Here is a 23,505-nt window from a genome sequence, read left to right as displayed (position 1 = left end):
GTGACAAGACTTGAAAGGATAAAGAGTTGCTTGTTATAGATGAGGAAAAAAAAGTGGTTTATTTTTAAATGAGTCTACATCATGTTTTGAAGAAAGTAGTTTCTTGAGATGGAATCTACCCCTGGTGAAGATGCTGTCAACACTGTTGAAATAACAACAAAGGATATAGAATATTAAGCAAACTTAGTTCATACAGCAGCAGTGGGGTTTGAGAGAATTGGCTCCAATTTTGAATGAAGTATAGGTAAAATGCAAACAGCCTCACATGCTACAGAGAAATCTTTCCTGAAAAGAAGTTAATCCATGCAGCAAACTTCATTGTTGTCTTCTTTTAAGAAATTGCACAGCCACCCCAACTTTCAGCAACCAACAACTTGATCAGTTGGCAGCAGTCAACATCAAGACAAGACCTTTCACCAGCAAAAAGATTCCAATTCACTGAAGGCTCACATAATTGTTAGTATTTTTCAACAATAAAGCATTTCTTAAGTTACATACATTGTTTCTTTATATAAAATGCTATTGCACACTTAACAGACTACAATATTTTATTTTATTTTGAAGTAATTTCACACTTACAGAAAAGTTGCAGGAATACTACAAAAATAGCTATATACCCTTCACCTAGATTCACAAATTGTTATTTTGCCATATTTGCCTTATTATTTAGTCTTTTTTGTTTTTCATAATTACTGCGTACAAAACGGCATTTTCTTGAGCCATATGAAAATAAGTTGTTGCCATCATACCCCTCAGACCTCTTTACTTTTAAATATTTCAGTGTGTATTTCCCTTTATCCTAAGAACAAGGATATCTGCTTACTGAACCACACTACATAGTTTCCAAAATCAGGAAAGTTAACCCTGATACAATATTAACTAATATATGAATCTTACTCAAATTTTACCAATTACCCCAGTGACCTTTATATTCTCCCTTAGTTTAAAATCCAATTTAGCATCACTCATTAAATTTGATTTCCACTACTCTTTAGTCTCCTTTAGTCTAGAATGGTTCCTCAACCATTTATGTATTTATTTATTTAATTTCATTTTTATTTATTATTATTATTTTTTGAGATGGAGTTTCACTGTTGTTGCCCAGGCCGGAGTACAGTGCCGCAGTCTCGGCTCACTGCAACCTCCACATCCCAGGTTCAAGCAGTTCTCCTGCCTTAGCCTCCTGAGTAGTTGGGACTACAGGTGTGTGCCACCATGCTCGGCTAAATTTTGTATTTTTAGTAGAGACGGGGTTTCACCATGTTGGCCAGGCTGACCTGAGGTGCTGAACTCCTGACCTCAGGTGATCCACCTGCCTCGGCCTCCCAAAGTGCCGGGATTACAGGCATGAGCCACTGGGCCCAGCCCTTTTATTTATTTTTAACGACAATGACATTTTTTAAATAGGGTAGAACACTTATTTTTTATTTTTTATTTTTTTTTTTGAGACGGAGTCTCGCTCTGCCGCCCAGGCTAGAGTGCAGTGGCCGGATCTCAGCTCACTGCAAGCTCCGCCTCCCGGGTTCACGCCATTCTCCTGCCTCAGCCTCCCAAGTAGCTGGGACTACAGGCGCCCGCCACCTCACCCGGCTAGTTTTTTGTATTTTTTAGTAGAGACAGGGTTTCACCGTGTCAGCCAGGATGGTCTCGATCTCCTGACCTCGTGATCCGCCCGTCTCGGCCTCCCAAAGTGCTGGGATTACAGGCTTGAGCCACCGCGCCCGGCTAGAACACTTATTTTATAGAATTTCTCTCAATTTAGGTTTTTCTGATGTTTCTTTATGATTAAGTTCATAATATTAATAACAGCTAAGAGGTGAAAGCAACCCAAGGGTCCACTGATGGATGGATGAACAAAATGTGACATATACGTAAGTGGAATATTGTTCTGCTTTAAAAAGGAAGGAATTTTGACACATAAAACAATATAGAAAAACATAAGGACATTAGGCAAAACAAGCCAGTCACAAAATGACAAATACTATATGATTCTACTCATATATCTTGAATAAGCAAACTCATTGAGATAAAAAGTAGAATAGTCATTGCCAGGGGCTAGAGAGAGGAGGAAATGGGAGTTACTGTTTAATGGACAAAGAGTTTCAATTTTACAATATGAAGAGAGTTCTAGAGACTGGTTGCACAACAATGCAAGTACTTAACTACTGATCTTGTACACCTAAATATGGTTAAGATAGTAAATGGTGTCATGTATATTTTATTGTAATTTAAAAAAATAAAAAGGTACAATCCATGAAGAAAATGCAAATAACTTCAAAAAAGATGGAGACCTAATAAAAGGGGAGCGGGGGATTAGAGAGCAGAACAAATACAAGCTCTCATAATCGAGGGGAAAGAACAAAGAAAGTCTAATGTGCAAATACCAGTTCATAAGAAAGGAGAGAAAAAAGTGAGACCTACACTCATGGGCAGAAAGAAAGAAAATACTGACTCTGTTAAGGCATTCAAATGAAACACTGAGGCTCTATGTAACTCTAACCCAAATTTTTATATAAGTAGGCATATTCTAAACTTATTCAAATCACTGATTAATTCTAAGAATCTCCTTAAGCAATCTAAGAATCTCCTTAATCAAGCTATTGAAAACAGATTTTCAGAGAATCACATTATTTTAGAGTTGAAAGGTACCTCAATGTGTATACATTCCAATTGCCTCATGGTCTTTACAATGACAAAATGTAAAATACAAAAATAAGATTTTGTTTAATATCTAGACTTCAGTAGTTTTTTATACTTAAAAACTCACTGCTAGATAAGGAAATCTTATTATTTTTCTTGAAACTTTACTTTTTATGTTGCTGGTATATAGAAAACTTTGAACAGCGCTGCAGATGAGAGGAGTACAGTTACTACGGCCTATTCCACCTTACTATTGTGTTAAACACTGATTTCATATCTGAGAGTTTCTCACCAGTCACTCTGAGTGCAAAGTCAGCTGGCCACGGTTCTTATATTCAGGCATTCATGCCTCATTTAATTCCTACCAACTGTAACTCCTGAAGTTACACTGACTGTATTCTAATTCCAGTAGGAATCTCCTACCAATGTTCAGTAACTAATATCTCTTACAATCTTGCCTTTTCCAACTGTTCCCTCCTTTTAAGTTTTAATTTCTTCCTCTCAGCTTCTTCTATGAGTATAGTACTTAAGCTTCCCCCTTTAGCTCCCAAAATCTTTAATCCTTTGCCTATTCTTCTATGGTGCTGTTTTCATCATTCCTTTCACTGCAACTTTTCAAGCTAGTAGTGTATATTCATTTCTTAACTCCCACCAACACCCACATATTCATCAATGCTGTCAGACTTATAGTCTGTCCCTCACAACCAGAATTCTTGAGAACCTATTCTCTCAAAGCCCACTGTAGTATGTTTTGAGGGTACTTGCTCAACCCATCTGAGGTCCATTCTGGGAAATGGTACAGGAGTCCACGTTAGTTTGACGAACATGACAATCCATCCCCCCAGTCATTATAGAGTATGGGGCCAGGAAGATAACTGATGCAAAATGGGTAACTCATTTATTTTATGACTCTGTCTTATTTTTAATCTGATCCTTACTTCCTAAAATGAAGGTCTTCTATAAAACTCAGTATTTTGTGCTTTACTCCTCAAAAACTTCATTTGCTCAAATAATCCAATCACATGTTTTCAGAAACCCTCTCCAATATATCTTCACCCCAGACCTTTTATTTCAACTCATTTCTCACAATCCTATCTACTGGACACTTCCAATTAAATGTTCACTCTCACCTCAAAATGCTTTGAGCTATCTCCATTCTCTCCTCGTAAAACTGGCCACTGCACCAAAACTTCCCCTTCTCTCTTGTTGACTTCTAATTGACTTTTAATTCATCATGCCAAGCCATCTGGGGTGGAAGCCTAATATCAGTATCACTTTCCTCTCCCTCATTTATGTATTTACGTAATCACTAAGCTTCGACAATTCTTCATTCCAGATTCTCTACGCACATCTCTTCCTTACGCATCTTCACAGCCATGACTCTAGAACAGTTTCATTTTCTGAATTATTGTAAGACCCTCCCATAATTTTCTCGCTGTAAATCCTTCTATACTACATTCTAAAAACAATTACCAAACCATTCTAAAACACACACAGATCCTTTTAAGGTTCAGTTTGAGTTCTATCTTCTAGATTAAGCAACTCCAGTGTCATCTACTGCACCTCTCAAACTGCTACCGTACTTATATTTTCTTGCATTAGCCACTGTCTCTAAAATACTAAATATGGGAATGAGCATCGGATTTTACTTTTAATGTTCCCTGCCTATATGAGAACTCTGGTTCTGGGTGCACAGGGTAGATGATTTAAATCTCCTTATAGATTACAAGTCTAACTGCTTTTGCCACCCAGTTTCCCCAATATTCCACAAACAAGGGGGGACCAGGTCTTTTACTTGTTATCCTCTCTGGCCAAACACAGAACCAGACATTTAATAATCTTGCCAAATGATTAGTCTATTCATTGACTCTGACCACATAAAACTGAACAGAGCAGTCAACAATAATTTCTCTTTGCCTGTTTTGCAAACAACTCTACAAATTGGAGGAGAAAAAATAAACTCTTTGATATTTCATGGAATCTCTTACTGAGCACTGATTCATATCAAGCAGTTTTCTTTAATCCTTCTAAATAATCTATACCAAACATCTGGAAACACAACAAGGTTAGACCCAGCAATTTAGATTTGGACAATTAACTGAGCACCTAATTAACATGTATTAATATGTGATATCTATTTAACTCTGCATTCTATTTAAATCTCATATACAGGCTGGGCACAGTGGCTCACGCCTGTAATCCCAGTACTTTGGGAAGCCAAGGCAGGCGGACCACTTGAGGTCAGGAGTTCAAGACCAGCCTGGCCAACATGGTGAAATCCCATCTCTACTAAAAATACAAAAATTAGCTGGGTGCGGTGGCATGTGCCTGTAGTCCCAGCTACTCAGGAGGTTGAGGCACGAGAATTGCTTGAACCCAGGAGGTGAGGGTTGCAGTGAGCTAATATCGTGCCACTGTATGCCTGGGCGACAGAGCAAGACTTCGTCTCAAAATAATAATAATAAATTTTATATATATATACCTTCTTTAAATATCTCATGTTTCTTTCTCACTCCTAATACATAGAAACTTATTGAAATTTTTCTTCCATAGTTCCTTTTATATCACAGGTAAATACTTACTGATTTGTGGTATTCTGGTGTAAGATGACAGGCAAGTCACATCGAGCAGGTATGAATATGCCCAAAGTAACATATTCAACATAAATACACTTTGGAGAATACAATATAAAAGTAACAACTAGATTTATCATCTGCTTGCTCTTAATATAAACTTTCAATGGGAACAGTGTGAAGAAGATGTGAGAACAACCCTTGGACTACCAAAGGCCACGCACCACTGCATCCCGTGGCCAGCACCTACATCCTGCTGCTGTCACCGCCAATATGCCTAGAGAAAGGCTGAAGGGGATGCTAGAGGAGATAATGCCAAGGTGAAGGACGAATCACAGAGATCTGCGAGGTTGTCTGCTAACCCTGCTCCTCCAAAGCCAGAGCCCAAGCCTCAAAGGGCCCTGCAAAGGAGGGAGAGAAGGTACACAAAGGGAAAAAGGGAAAAAGGGAAAAGCTGATGCTGGCAAGGAGGGGAATAACTCTGCAGAAAATGGGAAATGCCAAATCAGACCAGGCACAGAAAGCTGAAGGTGCTGCAGATGCCAAGTGAAGTGTGTGCATTTTTGATAACTGTACTTCTGGTGACTGTATAGTTTGAAATTCTATTTTTTACCAAGTTTCATAAAAATGCAGAATTTTGTTTTGCTTCGTTTTATATTATTATTATTATTATTTTTGAAGATGGAGTCTCGCTCTCTCCCTAAGCTGGAGTGCAGTGGCGCAATCTTGGCTCATTGCAACCTCCACCCGGGTTCAAGTGATTTTCCTGCCTCAGCCTCCCAAGTAGCTGGGACTACAGGCGCATGCCACCACGCCCAGCTAATTTTCTCGTATTTTTAGTAGAGACAGGGTTTCACCATGTTGGCCAGGATGGTCTTGATCTCTTGACCTTGTGATCCGTCTGCCTCAGCCTCCCAAAGTGCTGGGATTACACGCGTGAGCCTCCGTGCCCGACTTACTCACTTACATATTTTTTTAAGCTATGCTGTGAGCACATGGAATACTTCATTGTTGCTTTTGGGGGAAGGGGCACAGGCCACTAATAGAATGTCTCCGAAGCTGGACTGTTGCGGGGAAAACACCTTTCCCTTCTAGTTTTGAGAGACTTCCTCTTGGCTCCCAGGAGGCGGGATTCCCTGACTTTGATACATGTGGGCACCATGGCACAAAAGCCTGTGGTATGGAAAAACAAATGCATTTTTATGTCTTCTTCTTCCTTTCCACCTGTCAGCATAGACTTAACTCCCTTAAATCCAGACATCTGTTGGGACCTGACCCCCAATAATTGGTTACCAGTGTGTCAGGCAATCTGGACTTTCCAGTGATGGCACCCCTCAAAAGAGCAGTGGTTCCATTTCTAGATTGTGGATCTTCAGATAAATACTGCCATTTTCATTTCACTTCCTTAAAGTCTGGGTCAGCTCTTGAAAAGCTGTTAAACAACATGCTAAATGTGAAATGTCAACCCTCACTCTAAACTTTCCCCATTTAGAGCATCAGATGAAGACTTCATTCGGTTTTATAGTGGCTTTCTGATTTTTGGTAGTCCACTGAAGAAGGGAGTTTGAAAGTTCTTCTATACTGTTAATGACTGTCTGCCCATGTCCTGCCTGAAATACTACAATTGTTTATCGAACGTATCTTTAATAAAGCTGGATACAGTTTGGCTTGGGGAAAAAAAAAATTCAATGTATTAAGATAGCAATAAAGGCCAGGCATGGTGGCTCACGCCTGTAATCCCAGCACTTTGGGAGGCTGAGGCAAGCAGATCACCTGAGGTCAGGAGTTTGAGACCAGCCTGACCAACATGGTGAAACCCCCATCTCTACTAAAAATACAAAATTAGCCAGGCATGGTGGCGGACACCTGTAATCCCAGCTACTTGCAGGGGCTGAGGCAGGAGAATCACTTGAATCTGGGAAGCGGAGGTTGCAGTGAGCCAAGATGGCGCCACTGCACTCTAGCCTGGGCAACAAGAGCGAGACTCCATCTCAAAACAAAATAAAATGCAATAAAAACTAAAATGTTAAAGGGATATAATCAAACTTAATGCATATTCACGAATTGGAAGAAATTAAGAAACATTCAGCAAAATATGCTGATACAGTGAAAAAGATCTAGTTACATGACTCCTGAGCTAGCTGGGCACTGAAAGGTTATCTGGCTTCAACCATATCACTGGTTACTTCCAAAAATGAATGCCCTGTTCCAACCAGGATGTGACCTTTCATCTCTGCTCATCCAGACTTACATATTCTTCAAAAACACAGATCAAGTTCGACCTTCTTTTTTTTGCAGACAGTTTTTCTGTGTTGCCCAGGCACGATCTCGGCTCACTGCAACCTCCACCTCCTAGGTTCAAACGATTCTCATGCCTCCCAAGTAGCTGGAATTACAGGCATGGGCCACCATAGTCAGCTAATTTTTCTGTATTTTCAGTAGAGATGGGGTTTTGCCTTGCTGGCCAGGCTGGTCTCAAACTCCTGGCCTCAAGTGATCTGCCTGCCTGAGGCCTCCCAAAGTGCTGAGATTACAGGCGTGAGCCACCCAGCCTTAAGTTCTAACTTCTTAAAACATTCTTCTAATATGCCAATCAAATACTGAACTTACTTTAGTCTTAAACATAAGTACATAAACTAATTTTATATTTTGGTATAACATCCTACACTCCCATCATCCTTAGTGAATCATCCATGTTATCTGTACTTTACAACAGCTATCTCTATCCCAGCCATACACAAGAACAGATTCATCACTGAAGCAGTCCGTTTTTAGGAATTAACTACTAAAAGTAATTTCTCTTCCTTCCCATGTCTCCCCGACCCTCTACTACTGGATTAGCTCTTCATACTATCAACATATCTGTAATCAAAAAATCTCATTAGATGGTTTTTCATTGATATATAAAATAACATAGATACACGTGTATTTTAGTAAACATACATGTTTCAAAGCAATGACACTCTAGTACCAAGAGTACACCTAGTGCCCACACCTTGAATTCTTATACAGTTCTCTGATTAAAAGGAAGTAGAGTTCTTTGGAGAAATCCAGGGCTGGGACAGGGAAAGTACATGTTAAGACTGGAATATCTTTTCATGCCAAAAAGTAAAAAAAAGTGCTTTAAAGAAAACAAAGATGTCAAAAAGGACACAAGAGGCAACTTCAAAGGGCTCTAAATGGCCTAGGATAATCTGAACTGCTAAGTAAACAAGGACTGTAATGAATTATAATCCACAGAATGAAATAAGAATCCATGAGTTCGTACTGATATATTAAAACAACAACATAAACGGGGAGAGAGAAGCTCCTTACAATAGAATTCCAACTCATAAATGTAGAAGAAATAATGGAAATAGAAAATCATTTGGTAAACACCACAGTAATATTTTTTTTCAGCCAATGTTCATCAATGGATGCTAAAATTAGATGATAAAAAAATAGTATAATTTAAAAAGAGGATATTTACAATATCTCAAAGTACCTCCCTCAACAATGTATCCATTAGCTACAAAAAAGAAAAAAAAAAAAAAAGAAACCTTAGAGAAAAGAGGCAGACAGCACCTTAACCAAGTGATCAAAGTAAATATCACCATGTGCTTTCTGACATGATGCACGAAGAATGATATAACATCAGTCAGACTGTAATCTTGGACTGGATCTTGGACGAGATAAAGGATACTGGTGGGGTAACTGGCAAATTTGCAAAGGTTTGCAGATTACACTATTGTATCATTGTTAATTTCCTGAATTTATAATTGTACTGTGGTTATATAACACGCTAACATTTGGAGAATCTGGTTAAAGAATATACGGGAATTCCTTTTACAATTTTTACAACTGTTTTATAAGGCTAAAATTAATTTAAAAATTTGAAGCTTAAAGAAAGGTTAAAGAAGGTCGGGTGCAGTGGCTCACGCCTGTAACTGTACTTTGGGAGGCTGAGGTGGACTGCCTGAGGTCAGGAGTTCGAGACCATCCTGACCAACATGGTGAAACCCCGTCTCTACTGAAAATACAAAAAAATTAGCCAGGCATGGTGGCATGCGCCTGTAATCCCAGCTACTCAGGAGGCTGAGGTAGGGGAATTGCTTGAACCAGGGAGGTGGAGGCTGCAGCGAGCTGAGATCATGCCTCTGCACTTCAGCCTGCATGACAGAGTGAGACTCCATCTCAAAAAGAAAAAAAAAAGTTAAAGAAAAGCCTCATGAATAAGCAGTACACAGAGAATTGTGTATATATGTAAAAACACTCAAAACGGCTATTATTATAATTTTCCAAGTTTATTAAGCCTCCTGACTTCTTAGTCACTCATTTAATAAATATTTTAGAGTGCCTACTTTATATGCCCATAAAACAGAAAAAGGGAGGAAGGAAAGAAGTAAGTAGGTAACCGAGGCAGGCAGGCAGGCAGTAATTCACTCACAGATTCCTAACACAGCTATAATTGGTCATTTCAAATACACTTTCCCTCTTTCCAACTGAGAAATTTGCAACTGAGGATTCCCTCCCTCTTTCCAACTGAATTCCAAGGCCTACTTAATTCTTGCTCTCCACTTTCCATGTTCCTGCTCCTACTGTTAACAAAATGCATATATTCTAAAAACATGCATCAAATCCCAGCTATGTGATTTTGCCCATAACTGAACATCTCTGACCCTTTCCACCTCTTTATTTAGAAAACTAGGGTGTCTTTAATCAATTTTATAGGGTTGTTTTGAAGATTAAATAGGAGTGGCAGGGCGTGGTGGCTCACGCCTGTAATCCCAGCACTCTGGGAGGCTGAGGCGAGCGGATCACTTGAGATCGGGGTTCAAGACCAGCCTGGCCAACATGGTGAAACCCTGTCTCTACCAAAAATACAAAACTTAGCTGGGCATGGTGGCACACGCTTGTAGTCCCAGCTACCTGGGAGGCTAAGGCATGAGAATCGCTTGAACCCAGAAGGCGGAGGCTACGGTGAGCCAAGATTGCACCACTGCACTCCACTCTGGGCAACAGAGCAAGACCTTGTCTCCAAAAATGGAGCAGGTAAAAATAACTGGCACATAGTAAATGCTCAGAACATGTTAGCTACCTTTCCTTTACAAATTACATTCTCTAACTTCCGTAGGATCCTGAAGCGTAGTTCAAATTTTCCTAATCTCTAGGTGAATCCCTATTCTACTTCCCAAGGAGGCTACTTCAGATTTTTCACCTACATATTTCTAAAGGTAAATATAAATAATGTATTTGCTTTATCCATTCTACAGATTTAGCATTTACTGAAAATCCAACTAGCTAAAAGTATGTATAACTGCTGTTTCCCAAATATCAGGTCAATATTTCTAAGTGCTTTTCCAAATACTACCTAGATTGTCTCACCATGCCAATCTCAAACTCGAGCTTCCAATACCATGCTCTATGCTGCCACCTGTTGGCTATTACCATATTCTCCAGATAGTTCCTTCTATTTTAGAATCTTAAGCCAGCCTTAAAATGCAAGCCTCAATCCAACAGATACAATAAATCTCTAAAAAAAAAAAAAAAAAACATTTAATTTCCAGACTCTAGTTCTTCTCAGACAAGATGCTCCAAGTGACTGCAAAGAGTTCCAACACAAACACTTTAAGTCTAACACAACTGAAGAAATACTGTAAATCTGACAATTCACATGATATAGGGTTTCTCTTATCCTATTTTCCATTACAGATGTATGACTGTCTCCGAAAATAAATGCCAAAGACAGGAAATAATATCTAATGGAGAAAAACAGCTTTCCCAGAACGAGCTGAGTTGTCAAATGGAAAAATTATTTCTATTTAGAAAACCAACTAAAAACTATAGAGCTACAAACAGTAAAACAGTTGTTTTAAGTGCTTCACCATTTCATGACTTTCTCTATCTGTATTTTCTTCTAAAAATATTCACACAAGCTGGGTGTGGTGGCGTGTACCTGTAGTCGCAGCTACTTGGAAGGCTGAAGAAGCAGGATCACTTAATCCAGCCTGGGCAACACAGTGAGACCCTGTCTCTTAAAAAAAAAATTCATATAATATTATACCCTCATACAGCAAGGGAAAACTCTCAATCATATTACAAGAATATACTATATACAACTACCAAGCATAGAATGGCTCTCTTCCTTATCCTAACCTGAAAAAAAAAATTAGTAACTGTTTCTTCTTTTTATTCTTCAAAAATTCCTATTAAATGGCCTGCTCAATAAAGAGCCACCAGACACACACACACACACAGAGTTTAAAATTCTGAACTTCAATTTCACTGGAAGTTTAACTCAAAACAATGTTGCTTTCTTTTCTAGTCTTTTTGGAGACAGATTAAATTTTAAAACACTTTCTTCCTCAATTCAACAAAAACAGACCATTCCAAATAGTCAGAGCAACAACTTTTTCATGTAGAAAACAAGAAAAAGAAGCCATAAAAGAACATTAAGAAGCACTTAAGTTGACTACACGATGGCTTTCAAATTTTAAAACAACTTGCCAATACAAATAGTGATATAATGGTTATATGCAGGGGTACAAGGAAGCATACAGTATGGTCTGCCTAGTTTTTAGCAGTTGACAATGTAGTTAGGAACAAAAGATTCAAACATGAAAAAGGATGAACAAAATAAGGCAGAATATTAACTGACAAGTAATTTGCACAGATAATATTGACAACAGTGTGAAAGGTTGAAACAGCAATAGAAGCAGAGGAAGGATGGTGCTTAAGAGTAAAAGGAAGGGAATTTCTAGTTATAGAGAAATAGCTTAGTTGAAAGAAAACTGTATAGAAGACTAGTGGGACATCATTAGAAAGAAAAGTGGATTAAAATGTGGAGGGTATTGAGGCACTGTTAGGTTAATGAATCCAGAAGACAATGAGAAAGTCATCAAAGACTAAGCATAAGGTAACATTTCTATACCATTTAAGGGGTGAGGGTTGGGAGGAGTTTAACCTTGTAGGACTATTTAAGAGACTGAAGAAAACAGAGAGAACTATAGTAATGATTGTGGAAATGAAAAAAAATGAAATTCATTATGAGGGAAAAACTGATAAAATCTGGTCAATGATTTACGTTAAGAGTGTATAGGGCAGAAGAAAGTGTTCCCAAGGCTTTAAAACAGAGAATCGATGTACCATGAAAAAAAAAGGAAAAGACAGTAAACCATTATTAATAAGTATTTCCAACAAGTGAAATGTTTTCTAACAAAATTCTGTTTATGTATAAAACAAAGCAATAAAACAACAAATACACAAAGGTTCAGTCGGTTTATATAACTGAAAATAACAGCATTAATGCGCAGATGTTATGAAGTGTCTTAAAGTAGAACCACAGTATACAAATCTACATGAATTAGCAACTGCTTGATCCAGATCTACATTACTGTTCTTTTTGTGCTAAAAATAACTCCCATTAATGAACTGCCACACATTTCATTTTCAAATAAACACAACAGTTTGAGACCTAATTAATTATTCTGCCTAGTGAAGTATATAAATAAAATAATGCACGGGCCATGGGCAGTGGCTCAGGCCTGTAATCTCAGCACTTTGGGAGGCTGAGGCAGGCAGATCACTTGAGGTTAGGAGTTCAAGACCAGACTGGCCAATATGGTGTAACCCCATCTCTACTAAAAATACAAAAATTAGCCAGCGTAGTGGCAGGCACCTGTAATCCCAACTGCTTGGGAGGCTGAGGCAGGAGAATCACTTCAACCCAGGAGGCGGCGGCTGCAGTGAGCCGAGATCGTGCCATTTCACTCCAGCCTGGGCATCACAGCGAGACTCCGTCTCAAACAAACAAACAAACAAACAAATCCCACAACAACAACAAATGCATTGTAGGATATAGGTTTCTTAATAGGCTACTCAACAGGATGGAAATAATTTAAATTGCAAAACCCAGGATTACTATCAAACTCTTTCGTAAGTATAAAACCATACCTTCCTTTTCCTACAAATCCTCCAATGAAGTAATACAATGTTTTAAAAAATGAAAACTTTAAAATATTACACTAAATAAAAGTTTCACAAGCTTCTTAGTTACCTTTACTTTATCTCTTCTCAAGCAACAGAATAAACAGTTTTCATCAAAAGTCCAATCAGAAATGCTTTCAGGTTCACAGTCTGCAAAAATAGTAACAAATTAATAGTCATAAAAGAGAATTTTTCAGAAAATAAATCAGAATTAATTTCAAAAATACTGTTTAACAAAAACCTAAGTAGTTAGGCCATATTTGTCTTAAAATTTTTAACTCTTAAAATTCTTAAGTCTTAACTGCTCACTAGTTAATACATTATTCATACATATATCAACAATATCAAGTGAACACAAAAAGATGCTTACATGAATATAACTTTAATCCATATGAAACCGTGAATAAAAAGGAGACTGAGGCTTAAATCACCAAGGTATCATGTATGGCACCAGGAAGAATTTGAAATACCAAAAATATTTTGAATACCTTTAAATAAACTGAGATCTTTTAATAATGCAGGTCCAAACAGCCCTTCAAGAATACTTTCAAACCCTGAAAGGATAAAAACAAAATCCATTACCATAATAATATTCATTCTAGTATTGAATAATCTTTGCATAAAAAAAAAGATGATGTTTTCTTCCAGTTCTCAAGGATCCTGGATTACTATTAAAGGGATGCTTAGAAAAAGAGTGTCAATGACAAATCTAAAAGGGGCATTTGCATTTCTGTCAATGATTAACATTCAACACAAATTCTGAGCACATTCAAGAACAAGACCAATGAAGGAATGAAAATCCACAGGTTCTCTAATCATTTTACAAAATCCCAAACACCTCTTTGTACAAACTCTCAGGCTCCATTTTAAAAGGTACTTTTCTCAATGAATGAGTCAAAAACTGCTTCAAATTTTTCACAACTTTCTAAAATAATCTAAATAGCATTTTTCAAAATACCAATTGAGACAACAGATTTTGAGTTAACAGTTTATGAAATCTTTACTGAGAAAAACTACATCACACAAACGTAAGGTACAAGACTTTTGTAAAGAAGGTACAAGACTTAAAAGACTTTTGTAACTATTTAACACTGCCACAGTAACTATGTGCTGGTTCCTTTATAAATGTAAACCCCCACTGATTATACATACAAAAAATATATATATATATACTTGTACACAAATGTTTAAATTATTATGTCCTTCTACCAGTGTGAAAGAAGTAGAAAATGAAAAAAATCAAAAACTTTTTTTCTGGCTTGTTATCTCAAATACTGATGATCTACTGAATGATAAACAATTTGAAAATATCTTCACCATCTTGCAATTTTTTTTTTTTTTTTTTTTTTTTGAGACGGAGTCTCACTCTGTTGCCCAGGCTGGAGTACAGTGGCGTGATCTCAGCTCACTGCAAGCTCCACCTCCTGTGTTCACGCCATTCTCCTGCCTCAGCCTTTTGAGTAGTTGGGACTACAGGTGCCTGCCACCGCGCCCAGCTAATTTTTTGTATTTTTAGTAGAGACAGGGTTTCACCGTGTTAGCCATGATGGTCTCGATCTCCTGACCTCATGATCCGCCTGCCTCGGCCTCCCAAAGTGCTGGGATTCATCTTGCAATTTTTTATGGGTCAAGAAAGTAAGGAGGAAAACAAGAGCAGGAATCAGACTGTATCTTTATACAACATACCAGAAATAACACATTAAAGCAGTGGTTCCCAAAATGTGTGCCATGGACCTCACTGGGAACTCAAATGGTTATTACAAACAAGGAGTCTTATGAATCCATATGCACTCTCAGTGTGGCCTTTGGGAAGAAATTAATGTCTTGTGCATTCAGTATACATACTACTTTTCAAATGCATAGGACTGTTACTGCAATAAAGTAAATATAAAAAGTGTTACTGAATTCCTAGTAGCTAGGGGCACTGTGTATTTTGCAACATAATCTGTCACCTAGGGGCTTGCAATTTTAATTGTTAAAAAGCACTCCCATGCTTAAAAGGTACCACTCAAATTAAAATACTACATCCTGCGGGATACATAAGGCCCCCTCACATGTTATCAATTCTTTACCACAAATACAACCACAGAAAAGGATTTAGAAGGTAAGGAGGTAGAAATGATGGCCTCTGAAAATGGTATTTTGTGTATCTGGCTATAAGAAGATGGTAATGTAAGGGATTTCTTTGCCTTAGTATTAAGCCATAATTTTCAGTAATCTCTAGTTTGTGTTATTTACACTGTAATTAGAGAGCTGGTTTTTCTATACTATATGATACATCCTAGATTCCAGATTTTTCATTTATTGTTAGGGAGTAATTGTTTTCCAACTCTCTTTAATTCCCATCAAAATTATTCCAAGGACATTAACAAAATCAAACTACCCACTCAAACAAATGGGAGGTATCTATGTCTGTTTATTATTTACCTACTAAAATTAAAATATATTCCACTAAATTGCTATGGTCCCCTCTCTTCCACACTAGGGAGGAAAAAGGGTTGGGGTAGCGTTGTGGGAGTGGGTAGGTAGTGGTAAGAGAAGAGAAGAAACTGCTAGATACTGTCTATCTTGGCCCTAGAGATCAGTTATTTTCAGAACGATCTGACTTAAAAAAATAAATAAATCCCACAGTCCATCTCCAATTCTTAAGCCCTCCTACCTACCCTCCCAAAAGAAAATCTGATTTCACAAATAATAAAGTATTTCAACACCTTGCAAGCATCAAACACACACTGCAAATAGCTAAAGGAAATTATTAAGTAGGTCTTATCCTGAAGAGCAAATCTAGTATTCTTTCACCTGGGTTTATATAAAATTGTAACAAATTGCAAATTTGCGGGCTGAGCATAAATTCTTGAAAAGGAAAAAAGTAAATATAGCAAGAAATAATGCCAGGAAAGAAAAATGCAAATAAAAGCTTTAGGAAATAAAAATGTTAAAAAAGAACAGAATCTGATGTAAGAAAATTGGGCAGAAGATCAATAATACTAACAAAAACTTGAGTCACAGATTAAAAAGCAATGACAAAGAAAGAACAAAAGCAAACAAAAAATCTGGTCATAAACACAAAGATTTAATCACAACTAATTTTGCTCAAAATAGCAACTGTAAACAAGTCACTCCTCTTTTGTTCATATCTGCAACAATACATTAAACCTAACAAATATTATTGATTAGATACTGTAAAGTCATATTTTGCTACCCTCTATTCAATGGATGTTAATGCCACTCAGTTTTATTAATATTAAATATTGAATTTAGCAGTTGCATAGCAACAGGGAATGTCTGGTGTGCTATGCTTGACATTAACAAAAGGCAAATAAGGGAAGAACAAATACATTCAAAATGTATACCATGATATCACAGAAAAGCCAGAAAGTTCAATAACAAAATGCCATGGAAAACTAAGTACTGAAAAAGACAGCCATGCCGTTATGTTCAATCACTAGGGCTTAAAAACTACCTTTACACATCACATATAAAGAAAAAAAATTTTTTTTATGGAAGTTGACTACTTTTGAAAGAAGTCCTATCCAACATCACAACTAGTCTCAAGGCTAATCTCGTTTCTTCTTCACTGCAACCTGCACCATGTCTTCAGGCTATTCCTAAAACCCATGTCTTCAGGCTATTCCTAAAACACTGTTTCAATGATGCCACCACCTCTTCAAAGTTCACACTGGTTAAAGAACAAACCCCAACTTCCTAATTCAGCAATCAAAACTGCTTATAATTTGACCCTACCTACTGTCAGCTGGCTTACTTACCAGAGCTTTCCTGCTCATTCCTCCCACAGCTCTGGTCAGGATGGTCTTCTGTTGTGTTCAGTGATCATTCCTACCTCCTAATATTTTCTCAAGCCTTTGCATCTCACCTCTGCTCAAATATAGTATCTCTCTCCTTCAAGAAAATCTTCAAATTGTTCAACAAATACATATTCATTTATTCGACATATACTAACTGAGAGTCTGTCATCTGCCAGGGACTGTTCAACAGGCAGTGTTGAGCTGACATGTTACCTGCCCTCATTGATCTTTAGTTTCCAGTTCTCTCATCCTCAAAATTCTCAGATTGTTGCTTGATTTTAAATAAAAGTCAGTTGCCTAATATTTTCTCTGCTTTCTGCCATTTACAAGACACTGTCTTTTCAAGTATTTTGTAAAATAAAATTTGTCACAGGCTATCTAAACCCTATGTTCTCATTTTTCTTTTATTCATTTATGTCTTATCTCCTCAAGCAGAATTAATGCTCCAGTAAGGCTAGGAAGCAATGTTTCTCTTATAGGAACAATGTTTCTCTTATAGGAAGGCTTCACATGTCTGAGTAGCTTCTGATTTAATCACACAGCTCTCGAAAACAGAAGATAAAAGACTAATCTCTCCCACAAATTTCCCCCTTCAATCTAAATCACAATCCATTTCCAATGAAAAGGGGGAAAACAGGTTATAAAAAGTAAAAGAATAGGAATATATCAAATACAAAGCTAACTAAGGTCACCAATACAGCCTGTTCTTTTGGAAAAAAATTAATAGAATGAAAAAATAGTTTCTGGGTCTTGGGAACCTCTCCTGAGATAACCAGTATAGAGACTAGTAGTTTCAGAGAGGTGCTGAAGGAAATGTAGGAATATACCAGAAAATGAGCAATTTCCACATCAAGGTCCCCTGGATCTTGTACTCAAGCTTATACTGAGCTTGCTGCTCAATCTTCAATAAAGTACAGTCATGTGCCATATAACGATGTTTTAGTCAAGGATGGACTGCATATACCACGGTAGTCCCATAAGATTATAATGGAGCTGAAAAATTCCTACTGCTTGGTGATTATAGCCACTGTAATGTTGGACTGCAATTACTTTATTCCTAAATAAATTTAGTGTAGCCTAAGTATACAGTATTTATAAGTCAACAGTAGTGTACAGCAATGTTCTAGGCCTTCGTATTCACTTACCACTTACTCACTGACTCACCCAGAGCAACTTCCAGTCCTGCACTCTCCATTCATGGTAAGTGCCCTATCCAGGTGTGACAATTTTTACTGTACCTTTTCTATGTTTAGATACACAAATACTTACCACTGTGTGACAATGATATTGTGTGACAATGGTGGTATTTCCTACAGTATTCAGTACAGTAATATTCTGTACAGGTTTGTAGGCTAGCAGCAACAGGCTATACCAAACAGCACAGGTATGTAGTAGGCTATATTACCTAGGTTTGTGAAAGTATACTTCACAATGTTTGAAAAATGATGAAACTGCCTAAGGATGTATTTCTCATAATGCATCCCCATTGTTAAGCAACACATGACTGTATTATATTTTACAAAGTATCAGTTCAAAAGTGCTTGCTGGCAATAATAATCAATTAGTGTCCTAATAAACAAAGAGGCAAATGATATTATCTGGAGTTGTTTGCTTAAAACTCAGAATGTGTGACTTGATGCCACCACCACACTGAGCTTCATACCAAGTCAGTCACAAAGTGAAAGTACTGGGTTGGTACAATAGTAATTGTGGTAATAATTTTAGAGCACTGGATTATACAATCTTTTATATTCTATCCAAGGTAATTAAGGTAATCAATTCTTTTTAATTGACACTCCAACTATCTCAGTGTGTTATTAAATCAAAGACCAGATGAACTTCTATAGATAATGAACAATGACCATTCAGGCTTCTCTTCCCCTTACTACCCCTGGTGATTCATTTCATTATTAGAGAACTACATTCATTAATAATCCTTCCTCTCCTCCTGAGCACATTCTCCCAGATGATGCACTATGATGAACCCTATTTGTTGGCTCACTTACCACTCTCAGAATTACCCAGCACAAGAACTGATGACGAAACCTGGTCAGATATACCAAAGAGAAGTAGCACTTTAATCTCAACTAATGGGCCCAAACTGAAACAGAATTAATGAAGACAAAAACAGTAGAACTTGAAGAAAAATTATACATACTAATTTTATTGAGGCCAGGGAGGAATAGTTTTTTTTTTCCCTTTTTTTTAAAGAGTAAAGAGCTCTGAATAAAAGAGCAGACAACAAATGCTTGGGGGAAGGAGAAAAATTACTAAAATTACCAAACAGAATTAAGTAGAAAAATACACAACAAAATAGCAATTTAGAAAATCAACTTAAGAAATGTCCTACTATCAGTCTGGACAACATGGTAAAACTCCGTCTCTACAAAAAGTACAAAAAAAATTAGCCCAGGGTGGTGGCACACACCTGTAGTCCCAGCTACCTGGGAGGCTGACGTGGGAAGATCACTTGAGCCAAGGAGGTGGAAGATCACTTGAGCCCAGGAGATGGAAGCTGCAGTGAGCCGAGACTGCGCCACTGCACTCCAGCCAGGGCAACAGAGCGAGACCACTGAAAGAAGGTGGACTGACGGACGGATAGAGGAACGGATGGAAGGAAGGAAAGACGAAATGCCCTAATATTGTATAGTAAAGTGTCAAAGACACATACATCATGATAAAAAGATTAGAGATGAGGTGGGCAGACGTGCGATATCTGTAAAACAGGATTTTTAGAACAAGAGAAGGCAAAGAATGAACATTTTAAAAATTTAAATTAAAAAAAAAAAGTTTAAAGAAGGAAAAGGAAACAAAAACTTCCTAATGTTGATTACTGACTTGAGTCTTCTTATCTGATGGGCTCCATGAAATACTGGGGCAGCAACTGGGGGTTGGAGGGGAAGCTACACATGTAGACTCTCCTGGTAAAATATCTGAATTTCAACAATAAAAATTTACAAGCTCCAAATATGGAAAATATTTCATTTAATTTTACTTAAAATAAGAGGAAAGAGATCTAGACTACCAGTCATTTCACTGGTAAATGTAAATGCTAAACATCTATGGAGAGCTGGGTATGGCATGTGGTGACACACACCTGTAGTCCCAGTTACTTGGGAAGCTTAAGTGGAAGGATTGGTTGAGTCCAGGAGTTTGATCTGGGCAACACTGGGAGACCCCATCTCTTTTTTTATTTATTTTTTTACTTTTTATATATTTTTTTGAGACAGAGTCTTGCTCTGTTACCCGGGTTGGAGTGAGGTGGCGTGATCTCAGCTCACTGCAAGCTCCGCCTCCTGGGTTTACACCATTCTCCTGCCTCGGCCTCCCGAGTAGCTGGGACTACAAGGCACCCACCACCACGCCCGGCTAATTTTCTGTATTTTTAGTGGAGAAGGGGTTTCACTGTGTTAACCAGGATGGTCTCAATCTCCTGACCTCGTGATCCGCCCGCCTCAGCCTCCCAAAGTGCTGGGATTACAGGCGTGAGCCACCGTGCCTGGCGGACCCCAACTCTTAAAACAGAAAAAAGAAAGTTTAAAAAAAAAAAAAAAAAGCCTATGAAGCAGTATTTACAAAATCCTAGAGGAAAAATGTAGACAATGTGTTGCTTATGAATATTGATAAAAGACATTTACAGATATTCTCTGATTTTGGAAGTAGAACAGCCATTCACTCTGGGGGGGGGGGGGTAAGGGTTATCCAAAGTAGTTCCATTAAGAAAAATATGATTGGGAATAAAGATCTCCTGAAAAGGGAAAAGACTGTTTATATAAAAACTAATGGCAGGCTGCTATAAATACCTTGTCTTTTACTCTCTAATATGTGGTCAGTCTTCATTTTCGTACTATTTTTGTTTCTTTTATTCCTTGATCAATCCTATCAGCTTTTTTATTTTTTTTTCTTTTAAAAATCTACTTTGATCTTCTCTATCATATCACTGATTTCATTAAATTTTGCTCTAATTTTTTTCAATTATCCATTTCTTTGGGTTTATTCTATTGCATTTTTGTCTAACTTACAAAAGATTCATTTACTTATTTTCAGGTTTCTTTTTTTAAAAAAAGAACCAAGTATAGGATGATTTAAAAGAACTAAAATTTTAAGTATTGTATATTAAGAGGTAATCTCTGATAAACAAAATGTGGTATATCCATACAATGGAATAAAATTATAATATGGATGAATAAGTCTCAAAATACATTGTGTTAGGTGAAAAAAGGACAGAAACAAAAGACCACATACTATGAGTCCATTGATATAAAATGTACTGAAAAAGCAAATCTATGGATAGAAGAAAGTACATTAGTGGTTTCCTATGGCTGAGTGAAAATGAAAAAATAATTGCAAATGGGCAACACATTTCTTTTCGCATTAAAGGAAATATTCTAAAATTAGACGGTGGTGATGGTTGCATAATTCTGTGACTATAATAAAAATTGGTGAACTGTACACTTAAAATAGGTGAACTGCAAGGTATGTAAATTATGTCTCAATAAAGCTGTTTACAAAATAGATACTTTATGCCTATTTGGTAAATATATTTGTAATGTTTTAAGAAAATCTGGCCCAGTAGACCCAGTCTTGTAATTCTAATTTAAAATGTATACTTGAATAGCTGATTTAGACTTTATGATTTTAAGCTGAAATTTTACTAAGTTTGCATCCTGAATAAGAATACTCACAAAACTTAACAATGTTTACATTTACAATTTTAAAATATTAGATTTACAAGATTTACTTAAGTAGCTAAGGTTTTATTAAATAGTTACAGAGAAAATTAATTTACACTTACAGATTTAAATGTTTTAAGAAGTTAAATTAAGATATTTCTCAAAAGTTTGTTAAAATTAGTTACAGAATAAGATCCGTAGTTAGAGAGAACTACGTTTTAAGTTTATAAATTTAAATAAAGTGAACATTTAAAAGTTAAAAATCAAAGTAACTGCATTATCTTTTCTATTCACAAAGCCATCAAGGATATTATTTTTTAAATCTCACATTTAATAAGAACTAATCAAGTGTTTACATAGAGCTCAGCAGTGTGGGGATACAGGGGTTATGTTTAAAAATATGCCCTGCCATTAAGATATTTAGAATTCTAGTCAAAGAGTCAAAATTAACATGCTTTTCCACCACTACGCAGATAATTATAACTCTCCAATCCTTTATTTCTTGCCCTAAGACCAAATTTCTAATTTCCTACTTCATATTATCACCAAAATCTCCTAAATACCTAAAAACGCCCACCAAATCAAAATCATTTTACTCCTTTCCTTCATCTCAATCACAGATTCCTCCTGTATTCTGTATTCCTTACCAGGAAAATGGCATCACGAACACCTTCCCCCCAAGTTATTCAGGTTAGATAGAGTAACACTTTAGTCAGTCACAATTCCATTCTTTCCATAAATCACCAAGTATTCCAGTAATTGAGTCCTATTCATTTTACTTCAGAAAGATTCTTCCCAATCTGTTCTCTCTTTTCCATCCTTAAATTCATTCAGGTTTTCACTATTTTTTACCTTAACAATTATAAATGTCACTCATGTTAATAATAATGACAGTTATCATTAACTGCACCCTTATTTGGTATCAGGCAAGCACTACAGCAGGTGCTTCATGCCCATAACAAAATCTTCAGAAGAACACTGTAAAACAAGTACTATTACTACCTGGAACATGTAAACAAAACAAAACAAAACAAAACTGAAAATCAAAGCAGCCAATTCATTCTCAACTGCAAAAGCCAATACCTAGATTTAAAACCATGCCTGTGATTCTAAAGCCCAGGCTCTTTTCATTTCATCATACTACCTATTAATAACATCTCTTAATTTTTAATTTATCTTAGTATTCCCCCACACCACCATCTCTACCACCAGAATCCACCCTTCATGCTGCTGCTAAAGCATCATTCTTTCTAGGTTTTAAAAACATTTGATAGCTTTCCACTGACAACAGTGAAGATTTCAAATTTCTGGATGCCATGCATGATCATTATAGGTTCTGACCCAAATTACCTTTTCAGTCTCTCCTACTACCATATTCTGTATACATACATTATGCTCTGGCCGTACTGATCAGTCACAATACACAGTCAGTGCTTCCATGCCATTTGAGCACAATATCGCCTCAGCCTACAGTGTTCTTCCTGCAACCCTCAATCTAATTCTAAGGTATCACCCATCTCACCCCATAAGCCCCAGGCAAAGTTAGGAACATCCTCATCAGTACTCAAGTTGTACTATTTATAAACTACACTCTTTTTTGTTATTTAATCCACTCGATTTTGAGCAAAGAATTGGAGTTTATCCATCTTTTAACATCAGCCTGTTCTTTAAACTACCATTCTCAAGTAAACGCTCAATAAATATTTGTTGGATGAATGCAAATACATTCTTTTAAATTCCTACATCATTATAATTGAGAGGTTGGAGATTTTACAAGGACTCTGTTTTGTGTATCAGGCACGCTGAAGACTTGAAAAAACAGAAATAATAGAAGGATAATAGATATTT

At 36.9% G+C, this 23,505-nt stretch overlaps 2 protein-coding genes across 12 annotated transcripts in view; both read right to left on the bottom strand.

The window, feature by feature from the left end:
* The window catches only part of PGAM1 (phosphoglycerate mutase 1), a 1,080,404-nt gene that overhangs the window by 522,966 nt on the left and 533,933 nt on the right, over positions 1–23,505 (bottom strand). The gene's annotated exons all lie outside the window — the stretch shown is intronic.
* LCOR (ligand dependent nuclear receptor corepressor) overlaps positions 1–23,505 on the bottom strand; it is a 164,332-nt gene that overhangs the window by 67,307 nt on the left and 73,520 nt on the right. For 10 of the 11 annotated variants that reach the window (XM_050802833.1, XM_050802835.1, XM_050802839.1 and 7 more), the window contains 2 exons: positions 13,667–13,732; positions 13,249–13,328 (listed from right to left, as the gene is read on the bottom strand). In XM_050802833.1, the coding sequence (XP_050658790.1) occupies positions 13,249–13,328; positions 13,667–13,732 (146 nt within the window). Of the gene's footprint in view, positions 1–13,248; positions 13,329–13,548; positions 13,561–13,666; positions 13,733–23,505 lie in introns of those variants that run through there. The other variant, XM_050802841.1, reaches the window with a different exon arrangement.

This window comes from Macaca thibetana, chromosome 9 (genome assembly GCF_024542745.1).
Source record: "Macaca thibetana thibetana isolate TM-01 chromosome 9, ASM2454274v1, whole genome shotgun sequence".
NCBI classification, from domain to species: Eukaryota; Metazoa; Chordata; class Mammalia; order Primates; family Cercopithecidae; genus Macaca; species Macaca thibetana.
The sequence above is the reverse complement of the archived record's forward strand: the minus strand, read 5'-3'. Positions and strand labels throughout refer to the sequence as shown.